This window comes from Trachemys scripta, chromosome 9 (assembly GCF_013100865.1).
Source record: "Trachemys scripta elegans isolate TJP31775 chromosome 9, CAS_Tse_1.0, whole genome shotgun sequence".
NCBI lineage: Eukaryota > Metazoa > Chordata > Testudines > Emydidae > Trachemys > Trachemys scripta.
Genome location: NC_048306.1, coordinates 70,953,161 through 70,967,744, shown reverse-complemented (window position 1 = coordinate 70,967,744; position 14,584 = coordinate 70,953,161). Strand labels below are relative to the sequence as shown.

The window sequence follows — 14,584 nt, the reverse complement described above, 5'->3', positions numbered from 1 at the left end:
CCCCCACAGTCCTTGGCCTCTCTGAGTCTGCCATTCTGTGCAAAGCATCATAGTGAGCGTCTGATGTGGAAGCTGGAACTGAGACTTTCCAAACTCCTCTCATATAAGGGCCACCAAACAGCCATTAGATGGGAACACCTGGTAATCTCTACAGAGGTGGCTATATGCAGACCGGTGATGTACAGGCGAAAGGCTCAGTAGCTCACTAGCATTGCCCTGAGGTACACTGCCCCCAGTAAGCAGTGGTTAGTGTAGAATGAACAGGAGTGATATCTTACACTGTCCAAGTCAAGTGCTATGTATTTAAGCCAAGGAGATGTGAACAAACCTATGGTCTCCAGGCTTACAGCACAGCATGCCTTCCCTTAGGCTAGAGGTATTTTGTATAGGAATATTCCTCTCAGAGATACACTTGGATACATATAACGTGTCTCAGATACTGTGACTTTTCAGGGATTACCCAGGCCAGTAAAGGGTTCTGTAACCCCTGCTTTGTAGCTTGGTGTGCCTTATTGCTATGCTGCCATTGCTCAGAGCTCTGACACCTGTAGCCAGCCTGCAAGCATAGGTCTCAGCTCTGGCATCCACAACCCTAGTTACCCTTGCAGAGCAACCTCAGCAACCCCTTTCAGTCCTGAGTTCCCCGATATCTATCTCCCCAAGTTCGTAACTAGCAGACGCTTGGACTTTTCCAGTTCACTTTGGCGCACACACACCACACAGTTTACACAGCAGAGACCTGCTTGGGGTAAAAATAAACAAAAAGATTGTTTAATAGAAAAACCAGATATTCAAAGGTGAAATAGTAAGGGGGGCAAACACAGACCAGTTACGCAGAAAATAAACATAAAGATGCCATCTCAGGCTTTGCACTTCTATGGTAGCTAAATTCCCTTTTCCATCACAAGTGACCTATTGCCTCTGAACAGTTTCCCAGCATGCCCTCTGTCCTAGAGGGGATCCAGTGTTTCATGGACAGCACCCCGCTTAGATGCTGGCTCTCAATTTATTGAAATCCTTACCCTCAAGCCCTCTTCCCTTTTAACAGGGTTTGCATTTTTTCCCCTTTCTCTCTGATGATGATAATTCATGGTTACACGGAGTGGGGCAAACTCTCTCCTTTTTTGGTTTTCCAAGACTGGGGTTTTCTTTTCAACCTCAGTGTTTTTTCATTAACTTGAATGGTCCATCATTGTCTTTCCCTGGGTTGTGCAAGGTTAGGGGCTTGGAGTTGGTTTCCTGTAAACAGCTTACCTGGGAGGTACCTCTCCCTGCTTGATTGCTTCCCCTCACTGGTGTGAGGTAGGGTTGTCAACAGTCCCTTATTTTTTCATCTCTGTACAACAAGATTGGGAGTTGCTGAGTGTTGCAAAAAGCAGCAAGAAATACCCCTGGTGAATGTAGGTGAGTACTGATTATTATTATTAATACTAATAATGATGACATCTGTAGGAGGGGTGGGGCAGGGGTGTAAGTTCCTTTTTTTAAAATACAATGTTGGCAATCCTACTATGAGGTGATGCTGTAGTTGCACCATAGTTACAATTACAATATTCTACTCATATATGCATATATTCTTAGCCATAACCTGTATACCTATTTCCTTATGTTATGTAGCTTATCAGAAACTTAATCTTGTTTTCAGAACGTCAGAGTCCATAAGTTCCACTTCATTTTCTTACATTTGATCTCAGGAACAAGTCTGGTTTTGAAGTACTTAGGAGGGGTTATCACGTCTTAATTACAGAGGCAAAAAAACCACAAGTTTTGCTCTCATCTGCAACCTCGGTGCTCTTTCCTTTATGCCCTGTCTTTTCACCGTCAGGCATACACTGTCAGCTGGGTTTTCATCTCTGTTACTTCTGCCTCAGAAATTACACATGAGAGGAATTTTAAACTGCTTCATTTAGCCTAAGGACTATGAAATGTTTTGTTTTTGCCTTGTAGGCAGCTTGATTTCCATGTTTTCTGGCTAGTGTGCAGCATGGAAGAGTGACAAATGATAGCTATGACACTTGCATAGCTGCACAATCTGCAGAGCACTCTCAAACCAGCATTTAATATTGATGGGGTTTTTAATGCTGGCTGTCATTATTATCACAAGACTGGGACACATAGGGATATCTTACGTTATCTAATGCAGAGATTTTCAAACTATGGGGCGCTCCTCCTAGGGCATGGAGGTATGTCCAGGGGTGGGGGGAGGCAGCGAGCGACAATGCCAGGCAGCTCAGGCTTCAGCCCAGTGCAGTGGCGCTCAGGGAGGGAGCACCACCTCCACCCTGACTCACCTCTTTTTGTTTGGGTTGGGGGGGCACAACCAATAATTGTAACTCAAAGGGAGGGCTCAGCTCAAAATGTTTGAAAACCACTGATCTAATGGCTTGTTGTAGTAAAATATTTATTATAAGAGATGGGATCTGTTTTTAAAAAAAGATACATTAGATTAAGACCTAAAATTTGTAAATTAATTTTTAAAAGCAGTTCGATGCTTTGTAGAAAATTTTTCTCATCTCAGAGGTAAAATAAATGATACATACTTATCCCCAAGTTATATATAGAACTTCAGCGTATGTCCCCAATGGGAGCTCCAGATGGCTTCAAGGTCTTGCCTGCATGGATCCAATTGCAAGATTGGTGACTATATTTCAGGAAGCACTTACGTTATTTTTAGTTACATCAGGTTTAACAGACAAACACTAAACTGCATGCATGCCCATTGAAACTGTGATAAATCAGAAAGTTGAGCATCAGAGCCAGTGTCCAAATGACTAAGGCCTTGGCTACACTTACCCGCTAGTTCGACAGCTGGAAATCGAACTTCTGGGTTCGACTTATCGCGTCTAGTCTGGACGCGATAAGTCGAACCCGGAAGTGCTCGCCGTCGACTGCGGTACTCCAGCTCGCCGAGAGGAGTACCGCGGAGTCGACGGGGGAGCCTGCCTGCCGCGTGTGGACCAAGGTAAGTTCGAACTAATTCGAACTAAGGTACTTCGAACTTCAGCTACGTTATTCACGTAGCTGAAGTTGCGTACCTTAGTTCGAATTAGGGGGGTAGTGTAGACCTGGCCTTACACAAAGCTTTTCTAATCTGAGTTATCAGAAAATCATACATAAGAACAGCCATACTGGGCCAGACCAAAGGTCCATCCACCCCAGTATCCTGTCTACCAACAGTGACCAATGCCAGATGTCCCAGAAGGAGTGAACCTAACAGGTAATGATCAAGTGATCTCTCTCCTGCCATCCATCTCCACCCTCTGACAAACAGAGGCTAGGGACATCATTCCTTACCCATCCTGGCTAATAGCCATTAATGGACTTAACCTCCATGAATTTATCTAGTTTTCTTTTAAACCCTATTCGAGTCCTAGCCTTCACAACCTCCTCAGGCAAGGACTTCCACAGGTTGACTGCACTGTATGAAGAAGAACTTCCTTTTATTTGTTTTAAACCTGCTACCCATTAATGTTATTTAGTGGCCTCTAGTTTTATATTATGGGAACAAGTAAAAACTTTTCCTTATTCACTTTCTCCACACCACTCATGATTTTATATACCTCTTTCACAGTGGTTCCCAAACTTGTTCCGCCGCTTGTGCAGGGAAAGCCCCTGGCAGGCCAGGCCGGTTTGTTTACCTGCCTCGTCTGCAGGTTCGGCCGATCGCGGCTCCCATGGGAGCTCCCAATGGGAGCTGCTGGAAGTGGCGCGGGCTGAGGGACATACTGGCCGCTGCTTCTAGCAGCTCCCATTGCCTGGAGCAGCGAACCGCGGCCACTGGGAGCCACGATCGGCCAAACCTGCGGACGCGGCAGGTAAACAAACTGGCTCGGCCCGCTAGGGGCTTTCCCTGCACAAGCAGCGGAACAAGTTTGGGAACTACTGCTCTATCATATCCCCCCTTAGTCTTCTCTTTTCCAAGCTGAAAAGTCCTAGCCTTTTTAATCTCTCATCATATGGGACCCATTCCAAACCCCTAATAATTTTAGTTGCCCTTCTCTGAACCTTTTCTAGTGCAAGTATATCTTTTTTGAAATGAGGAGACCACATCTGTATGCAGTATTCAAGAGGTGGGCATACCATGGATTTATATAAGGGCAATAAGATATTCTCCGTCTTATTCTCTATCCCTTTTTGAATGATTCCTAACATCCTGTTTGCTTTTTGACTAATGCTGCACACTGCTTTTTGACTGACGTCTTCAGAGAACTATCCATGATGACTCCAAGATCTCTTTCCTGATTAGTTGTAGCTAAATTAGCCCCCATCATATTGTATGTATAGTTGGGGTTATTTTTTCCAATGTGCATTACTTTACATTTATCCACATTAAATTTCATTTGCCATTTTGTTGTCCAATCACTTAGTTTTGTGAGCTCTTTTTGAAGTTCTTCACAGTCTGCTTTGGTCTTAACTATCTTGAGCAGTTTAGTATCATCTGCAAACTTTGCCACCTCACTGTTTACCCTTTTCTCCAGATCATTTATGAATAAGTTGAATAGGATTGGTCCTAGGACTGACCCTTGGGAACACCACTAGTTACCCCTCTCCATTCTGAAAAGTTACCATTTATTCCTACCCTTTGTTCCCTGTCTTTTAACCAGTTCTCAATCCATGAAAGGATCTTCCCTCTTATCCCATGACAACTTAATTTACATAAGAGTCTTCGGTGAGGGACCTTGTCAAAGGCTTTCTGGAAATCTAAGTACACTATGTCCCCTGGATCCCGCTTGTCCACATGTTTGTTGACTCCTTCAAAGAACTCTAATAGATTAGTAAGACGTGATTTCCCTTTACAGAAACCATGTTGACTTTTGCCCAACAATCTTTCCTGCCATTATTGACAACGAAAATGTATTGTTTTGGTCTTTTGAACTTAGCTTTGCTGGGAACAGGAACTGAAGTGGACAAAACTAAGGCTGCAAGTTCAACCCTGACCAAAAACAATTTTTATCATTCAGCTTGAATAGCCCTTGAAATGCCTGTGAATATAAGAATTTTCCTATTAAATGAAATATTTCCTTCTCTATCCCCACCCAAAACCATACACACACACACTACCTGCATTATATGCTCTGTAGCAAAAGGGGATGAAAATGCAATAATCACAGTACTCATCTATGCTCAACTATGGCCTGATTCAGTCTACTGAAATCAAATGGAGCCTTTCTGTTGACTTCATAGAACATTGGATTAGACCCTTCATTTCAAAGCTATTTTTTTTTCAATTTGTAATGACCTTTTCCAATCTTTTAAATCCTACTTTCAAACGGAATTATCTTATTGGGTAGCAGTGTCTATTTTGAATGCAAAAGAATTAAAACTTTTTGATTTATAAACCATGAATAGCTGAAAGTAGCGTTTCCAATGAAACTTTGACATAAGTTGGCTCAATAGTTGTAGAAATCTTATCTGCTAATTGAACAGCTTTTAGAGCTGTAACAGCAAGATGGGATTGCAGTGAGGGTTGTAGTACTGTGGATGATGTCTTTATGTAGTCTGTCAATCTTCTACATGCAGTGGGAGTTTCTACCAATAATTTATTTAAGGAACCTCCATTCCTCTTCTTGTCTCTGCTTTGGAGACATTATATGAATTATAAGAATTTGGAATTTGAAATCCAGTTGGAAAATAATATATATAGATATTAGGGGAAACTAAGTATCAATTCCAAGATGGGTTGCCAAACTGCTAGTGTGAAATCCTGACCCTATTAAAGTCAATGGGTGTTTGGGTTTTGAGCTTAGTAGAGCCAGGATTTCACCCCTGGATAATACATAAAAATAATGTGCCCAGGTAGCACATACATTATAATCCCACATGTACTGACATGGATATAAGACACGCACACACACATTCAGATATACATCTCCAAGTCTCCAAAATATAGAAATTGTACAATAATTAGAACATTTTTTTTAAAAAGAGTAAGAGAAAAGTGAACCAGGGGAGCAACTTCATTGGTAATAGCTAGGGGTGTTTCTCTTCTACTCTTTGCCTTTCCTTCCTGCAGGTTTGTAGCTGGGGGCAGGTTGGTCTCACTGCTTCAGTATGGGCAGCTGCAACATTTCCTGTAGTTGCAGCAGTTCTTCTCTCTCCCCTCTCTCTGGGGGCAGACCAGTCTCAAGACCTTGGCAGTGATGGCTGCAGGTTAATTCCAGCTACCAGCTATCTCACAGCCCTTTTCGCAGCCTGCTTGGCACAATCTGGCCAGGGCTTGTGAATATGCCTCTCTCATCTGGAGCAGCTTTCCTGTATCTCTCTGTCTTATTCAATCACTGTTTAATTTCAGAACTTATCAGACCACGCCACATATCTTGTCTTCCTCAGCTATACCTCTTATTCCCTCTGCAGCTCCTATTGTACATGTAATTCTGGGAAGTCTTTTAGGATAAAGTTTGTATGAAACAGAACTATGCCAAGCAAAGCAGAGTTTTATTGTATTGTACCCCATTAGGCCAGCACACAGACGTGCTTGGGGTCATTAAGTCGGGGGAGGTGGCTAGGAAGGGGGTGGTTGTTGAGGAACTGGAGTCTAAGAGAAGCTTCAAGAGCTTTTTCCCTTGTCCCTCATCAGCCTCTTAGGGGGAGGCAGAGCTACTTCTCCCCCGCCTTTCATTGGCCAGTAAGTGCAGAAATTGAGAAGAGGGTGGTAAGAGCTGCTATGTCTTTGGCCCCACCAAGTGCTCCTGGAGAGGTTGAGAATCAGCCAATGGCTCCTTCTCAGCAGCCTGCCTGACCCAAACTCTGTGTGCCCTCTCCAGTCTGGCTCCCATAGCCCATCTGAGAATGGTTATCTACAGAGGCAGCTCACCTAGGAAAGGAGCTGCCTGCAGGCAATGGAAAATACATGGGGCAGAGATGCCCCAGCTGCTGCAAGCCAGTCTGACTGGACTCCTCTCTGTTTATGAATTATGTAAGGGTCAATGATCCCAGCCTCTTTTAGGCACTCTGCCTGGACTCCTCACCATTTATGGATCAGGTTAGGATGGGTGGGGTCCGAGCCCCCAGGGAAGTCTGTGTGAGAGAGCGTAGGAGGTTTGTGAAGGGGAGATGGTATGTGTGAGGAGACCTTGATATGCATGTGGGACTCAACGAATGAAAATGTGAGGGAAGGACTGAGAGTGACCTTGGAAGGAAGAGGGTGTTTGAGAAGGAGAAAGGAGGATTTGGGCATCCAGGGGAAAGAAAGAGATAGGTGTCTGTCTTTGTGAGGGAGGATGGCAGAGGAAGGGGGACAGCCAATAGGGAAAAGGAGGTGTAAGGATTGGGTAAAGCTGGTTAGAAAATAATGAAGTTCAAATTTTTTAAAAGTGAAAATCAGGGACAGATTTTTCCAGAAAATGTTTCCCATTTTTCAACCATCTCCTGGATGGGTGAGGGGAAAGGAGCATGGAAAAGAGGACAACTCTAACCAGGAGTAGGGGGCACATGCACATCATTATGCCCTACCTGCCCACATGAAGATGTGGCTGTTGAATGCATGTTCAAGTTCTGCCTTCACCTGGGAAAAATAGAGCTATAAGTTCAGTTGCCCGTTTTGCCTGTAAAACATACTCTAGGTGTTTTTCAGCTGAGGCAGCACTGAAGAACATTGCACTGATGACCCAGCAGTTGGAGTTGCTGGATAATGCAGATATTATTCATTGTTTTTGTCTGGTCACACATAGAATAAGCTGTGCACGGTACAAGCGCAAAGATGAAATCAGTTTTTTTCATTGATTCTGACACAAAATCAGCAGAATTTTAATAAATAGGCCAGAGACAGATTAAGTTATCAACAAAAGATTCCTCTCGGGTCAATGTATTCATTTAATCTCTTTGACTGCAAAGATAAAAATGATTTATATAGATTTCAGAGGATACATGAATAAACAGTATAAGCATCCTTAATGCATTTAGAGCGTATTAAAGAACAATAACACAAAACAGGATGGTTTGCTAAGAATTGTATGATGCGTCCTAGTTTCATGGGAGGAAAATGAAAATATCACCTTTCCCTGCAGTAGCAATGGCCTGATCCCATTGTAGAGTTTTGCTATTCTCTGCAATGCAACTAGAATCAGGCTCTTGGTAACAGGATGAAAACATTATATGCCTTCCCTCTTGAGGATTCAAATAGAGTGTATAGGCACAATACACCCTCTAGTGGGCAAAAAAGGCATCTTTTCTATGTTGTATGTGGTATTTGACAACATAAACTCATAGACTTTAAAGCCACAAGGTCCATCATGATCAACTTGTCCGTTCTCCTGACCTTGTCTCACTCACCTGGTCATGTAATAGGCCCATAACATCTGGCTGAGTTACATAAGTCTTGATTTAAGTACTTCAAGTTGCAGATAATCCACCATTTACTGTAGTTCAAACCAGCAAGTGACCTGTCATATTTTAATGAAAAGGAGGTGAATACTGATTTTCAGAAGTCAATTGTTTAATCATGCAATTCAGAATATTTCCTCCAAGAAAAAAGTAATTACAAACTCTTGCAAATATTTATGCTTAAAATGTCTAAGTACGTGTATGTTTAGCATAATTATGTCCTGTGTACCATTTTTAAAATTGCTAGATACCCGCCATTTCTGTGATATACGTATTGGCTAAAGATGTTACTATATAAAAAATACAACGTATCACAAGTTAGCTGACATGGTTGAGAATAATATACACAGTGGAAATAGTTAATTCTTCAGTCTTAAAGAGCTGAAATGTATGGAGAACAGGAGTCTCAAAAAATTCGTAGTAAGGTAACAGTCTGATTGCCTAAATGATTTACTTGAGAGATTACTGCATGCACACGAAAGCACTTGAAAGCACTGCACTCAGTCTCAGGCAACCACAAGATATAACAGTGGAAAAGGAAGCTTGCTCTGTAGTATCTCAATATATTTCATTTTTTTTAAATTATCCTTGACTTGGCAAAATCTTGGACCAGCAGAGCTACTCTAAATTTAAACCAATTAATTGAGATCAGAATCTTTCGCCTTTTGCACTTCCTTCTTTGGGGGAAAAAAACACTCCTGCAATGCAGTACTGTTTTCACAATAAACTAAAGACTCTCTGATGAAATGTAAAATACAGTGGAGAACCCACACATTATGAACTGTTACATGCGCACTGATATTTGAGATCCTTTTTCCAGTTATTTCTTTATTCCTTGTTTTTATAAATATATGTAACAAACAAGTGATTCAAGACTTTTTAAAGTATACAGTCACTGCTTTAACACCCAGCAGTGGCACTGAAACCCTTTTAATAGTGAGAGTGCCCCTTACCCTGTCCGCCCTCCCCCTGCAGCTGGGGCTGGGAGCAGTGCCATGTCTCCAGGAGGGGGGGACCCAGACAGGGGTAAGGAGGCAAAGGCTGGCGGCAAGCACGGGGCTAGTAGCAGAGCCCCGACCTCGGGGCCATCGGCTGGGGCTCCGGGAGTGGGGGGCTGAGTGCGGGTCCTTGGGCATGGGGCCAGTGGGCAGGACCTGAGCTCCAGACACAGGGCCAGGGAGCAGAGGCCTGGGCGTGGGGCCCCAGGATTGGAGCCCCAGGCATGGGGCCACAGGCTGGGGAGCATGACCAGCAGCCGGGACCCAAGCCCTGTGCTGGGGAGTGGAGGCCTGGGTGCAGGGCCAGCGTCTCCGCATATAACCTGGGGGTGCTGCAGCACCCCCGGCACCTCTAGTTCCTGTGCCTATGACACCCAGTACTGTATTATAATTTACAAAACAGTTTTCATAGTGTTGTATCCCAGTTACACATAAGAGCTCAGTGGAAAAGATGCTGTGATACCTCAGAGAGGCAATACATTCGAAATTAGAGTGGTTGTGGAGAAAAGATGTGTTTATAATATGTATTATTAAGTACTGTGGCATATGGCTTTTCCATGCAACTCTACATGCCTTTTGTGAAACAATGATTTTAGTTTCAAAACATTTGTAATTACATGTTTTATGTAAAAATTGGTCTTTGTCAGAATGAAATTTCAAGAGCATTTGAAATTTGATCAGGTCTGAGTGAATGAGCCAATTTCCACTCAAAACTGGTGAAATTTCACCAGGCTATTTTTGTTTCCAAATCTGAACAAATACTTCAAAATTAAATGAAATGCCAAAATTCTAACTGCCAAGGTTTTTGATTCTCCTATTCTGAAAACATTCTCTTCACAACCAGCTAAATAGCAAGACAGTAGGAAAGATAGACAAAGCGCCAAACAAGTTTCTAAAATAATTTTGTTTATATTGTTACAGGACAGGAACTTTTTGCACTGGTGTCTTGTACAGTGTTGAGAACATTCAGTGCTTAATAATACTAATAAAACCTTATGGTAGTGGATGTACGTAATAAGAATATAGTGTACTGCAATATTTGAGAACATGGGCTAAAAAGAGTAGCATTATCATAGACTCAAAGCCCATTCTGCACTCTTTATTGAGAGAAAAACCCGAGTCAAAGAATGGAGAGTTGGGTGCTCAGGGTTGTTCGTTAAATTTTGGTGGTGTTGAGAATATCACAACCTTTATGGCTCATGTGTAATCCACTTTACCCGCTTGCACAAGAGGGCAGAAGATTCCTTCATCCCCTGCACAGGCTATCTTCATCACCAGTCTGGGGGCCCTCTATTCTCCCTCCTATGCAGGTGAGCTTGCAGGGGCAGGGATGGGGTGGAGCTAAGGCTCTACCAACCTAATGCATTGGCCAGTACAGATGAGGAAGTAATCAGCACTAAGTATCATGATGGAGCAGATTACTTCCTCCCTGGAGCAAGGTCACAAGATGGTCTTTGGTCTGCTTTCCTGGGGAAGCACAACTATGCATTGCTCCTTACTAAGGGCTTGTTGCAGAATGACAGTTGAGTCCTTAGTATTCATTTTATCAGTCATTTCATAGAACATAGCAAGTGGTTTGATGCATGTGGTAAGAAAATACCAAAGTCTGTTCATTCTACAAAAAAGAGAGAGATTGTTACAGAAAATGAACTCTTTATCTCTTTCAAAGAAATCAAAAAGTCTTCAGTATAATCTCTTGTACAAAATAAAAACCACCATCATTCACCCTCCATATTTTCCCCCAAAGGTAAGAAAGCAAGATAATTACATAGTACTAAAAGGAAAACAACTTGAGTTGAGTTCAGTAAATTAGCTGTTGCTTTTTTCATTGTAGAGAATATCACTTCAATTCAGTAAAAGGTCAAACACAGCTGGGGTATTTAAATTTTTCTGACCTAAAGATTGATTAATAGGGAGAGAACAAAAGTAAATTTTCATCTTATCACTGCCTTTAAATATTTCTTTTTGCTTATTAAACATCAATAACAATGGGAGAATGACTATATCAGTTCTATCTTGCATATCTCTTAATTGGCTATAAAGTTAGATACGACTACTGAATTAGGAGAAAAGTAGAAATATGTTTAATAAATAGAATATACTGAAGATGGAGGGCCCTGCATTTTAAATACAGATTGTAATACATAGCTGGAAGAGAAGAAAGGGGGAACTTTTTTCTTTAATGACTAAATACCATGGGTCAAAAAAGAAGAAATTTAAACAATTAAAAAAGAATTTAAAGAGTTTCTTTGTATTGAATAGAATTATGTGTAAAGTACTGCACACTCTTGTAGCCCTATATAAGTAATATAGGATACAGCAGTGCACTGGTTCTCAACCAGGGGTACGTGGACCCCTGGGAGTAGGCAGGGGGATACTTCAACTCATCTAGATATTTGCCTAGTTTTACAACAGGCTGCATAAAAAGCACTAACTGAGTCAGTACAAACTAAAATTTCATACAGACAGTGACTTGTTTATATTGCTCTATATATTATATACTGAAATGTAAGTACAGTATTTATATTCCAATTGATTTATTTCATAATTATATGGTAATAATGAGAAAAGAAGCAATTTTCAAGTAATAGTGTGCTGTGACACTTTTGTATTTGTATGTCTGATTACTTGCTTACAAAGTTTTTAAGTGAGGTGAAACTTGGAGTACACAAGACAAACCAGACTCCTGCAAGGGATACAGTAGTCTGGAAAGGCTGAGAGCCATTGCAGCAGTAAATTGGCCAGGAGAATCAAGAAACAGAAGGTACAATGTATACTCTTCTGTTCTTTGTATACAAATCATATTATGACAGGTTTCAGAGTAACAGCCGTGTTAGTCTGTATCCGCAAAAAGAAGAACAAGAGTACTTGTGGCACCTTAGAGACTAACAAATTTATTAGAGCATAAGCTTTCGTGGACTACAGCCCACTTCTTCGGATGCATATTATGAATTATGTACATAGATCCAGAAGAGACTATAGTGTAGTGGTCAGGGAGGAAGCTGTGATAATGCTTTTGTAATCAGTCTTATAAAGCAAAACTCTTGTAACTCTGTATTGTGGCTAGTCAATCCCCACACTACCCCCAAACTACACTAATGGTCTTATTTATCTTGTTACCTGATATGAAAAAATGCTTCTTTGACCTAATGCAGTACGTTGAAAAAGACATTTCAGCTACTACAGTAACTCCTCACTTAAAGTCGTCCCGGTTAATGTTTTTTCGTTGTTACGTTGCTGATCAATTAGGGAACATGCTGGTTTAAAGCTGTGCAATGCTCCCTTCTAACATTGTTTGGCAGCTGCCTGCTTTGTCCACTGCTTGCAGGAAGAGCAGCCCATTGCAGCTAGCTGGTGGGGACTTGGAACCAGGGTGAACTGGCAGCTCCCCCTGTCAGCTCCCTGCTCCCCTAAGTTCCCTGTGTAGCAGCTGCCCAGCAGGCTAGCAATTGCAGATGTCCTTCCCCCCACTGCCATGTGCTGCTCCTGCCCTCTGCCTTGGAGCTGCTTCCCAAGACTCCTGCTTGCTGCGCGGGGGGCGGGGGGGGGAGAGGAGGAAGGGGGAGCTAATGTCAGGGTGTCCCCCTCAACCCTGCTCCTGCACCCCACTTACCCCATCTTCCATAGAGCAGGGGGGACACAGGACAGGGCTCAGGATGGAGGGAGCTTGCAGCAGCTGTGGTCTCAGCAGGCTGATCTAATTAACAAGGCAGTGTATTTAAATGTGCATTTCTCTCACACACACATGGTGTGTGTCTCTGTCTCTGTCTGCGATGCTGTCTCCTCTCCTTCTATTCCTGCTGCCTTGTAGAGTGTGAGAGTTAACCCTTGAGGGCTCAGCCAATTGCTAGTTCATCATTTAGCTGTAAGGTATTCCCTGGGAAATATCCCACCCTCTGACTCCTCCACCTCAACCAAGCGTCACAATCAGTGTACCAGTATTAAATTGTTGTTTTTCTGTGAAAAAAATTCCCTGGAACCTAACCCCCGCATTTACATTAATTCTTATGGGGAAATTGAATTCGCTTAACATCGTTTCGCTTAAAGTCACATTTTTCAGGAACATAACTACAACGTTAAGTGACAAGTATCAGAGGGGTAGCCGTGTTAGTCTGAATCTGTAAAGAGCAACAGAGGGTCCTGTGGCACCTTTAAGACTAACAGAAGTATTGGGAGCATAAGCTATCGTGGGTAAGAACCTCACTTCTTCAGATGCAAGCTTATGTTCCCAATACTTCTGTTAGTCTTAAAGGTGCCACAGGACCCTCTGTTGCTCTTAACCGTTAAGTGAGGAGTTATTGTATTAAGACAGATGACCACATGATCCACTAGACCATGCAAAATGGTGGTTGGTCAAATGGATTACATAACTCATGATTTCTCATTCGGTTGTGCCACTAGCAAGTTTCATAGCCTTTCTATGCTTCCATTTGCTCCGTGTGCAGAATCAGGCTATAATACTTGCCTACCTCCCATGAGTACTGTAAAAATTGAATTGTTAGATGTTTGTGCAGCACTTTGAATTTGCACAGTGTTAAGAATAAGAAGACACAGCATAAATGCTAACTGTAGTATTACATGATCATCATCACTCCAAGCAAGTGAAATTGCTGCAGGGCAAAGCTAATCATGAAAATTGGTGACTATGTATTTATTGGATTATTTCACTGCTACAGTAAAACACATTTTCTTCAGAGTCTCAATAATGGTCTTGGTCATCTGTCTTTGTAGTCTAGGAAATGTTGTAGTTCACCATATAATAAATGTACAGAGTTCCATCTATCAGACATACTACCCTTTTTTATACATTTTATTTGTGTAATAGATAGCCTGTGGCCTTAAAGACACAATACCTTTTCAATTAATGACCATCTACCCACAATCCAAGATAGCTAAATTGTTACCTTTTTATCAGGAAGCATTTCAGAGCTTATTCTATTTTCTCCCACATGTGCTTTAGGTTACCATGGCCTCTATTGTGAAGAGGAATATAATGAATGCCTTTCTGCACCCTGCCAGAATGCTGCCACCTGCAGAGACCTTGTCAATAGCTATGAATGTGTATGCCTTACTGAATATGAAGGTAAAATATGTTTTTGCCTTTTGTTGTAAGTATAAGTATAGCTTACTCCACATGCTTTTTAATGCTTTCTTTCTGGATAACAAAATTATGAAGTGAGGAGTTAAGTTGTGGTATGCCACTGCATAAAGTAGGAAAATTAATTTAAAGTAGGTCCTAATCCCACACCCTTACTCAAGTGAGT

General features: G+C 42.0%; 1 protein-coding gene across 1 annotated transcript in view; it reads left to right on the top strand.

The window, feature by feature from the left end:
• Nucleotides 1-14,584, top strand: part of DNER (delta/notch like EGF repeat containing) — a 280,060-nt gene that overhangs the window by 227,273 nt on the left and 38,203 nt on the right. The window contains exon 9 of the mRNA XM_034781973.1: nucleotides 14,281-14,403. Within this exon, the coding sequence (XP_034637864.1) occupies nucleotides 14,281-14,403 (123 nt within the window). The remainder of the gene's footprint in view (nucleotides 1-14,280; nucleotides 14,404-14,584) is intronic.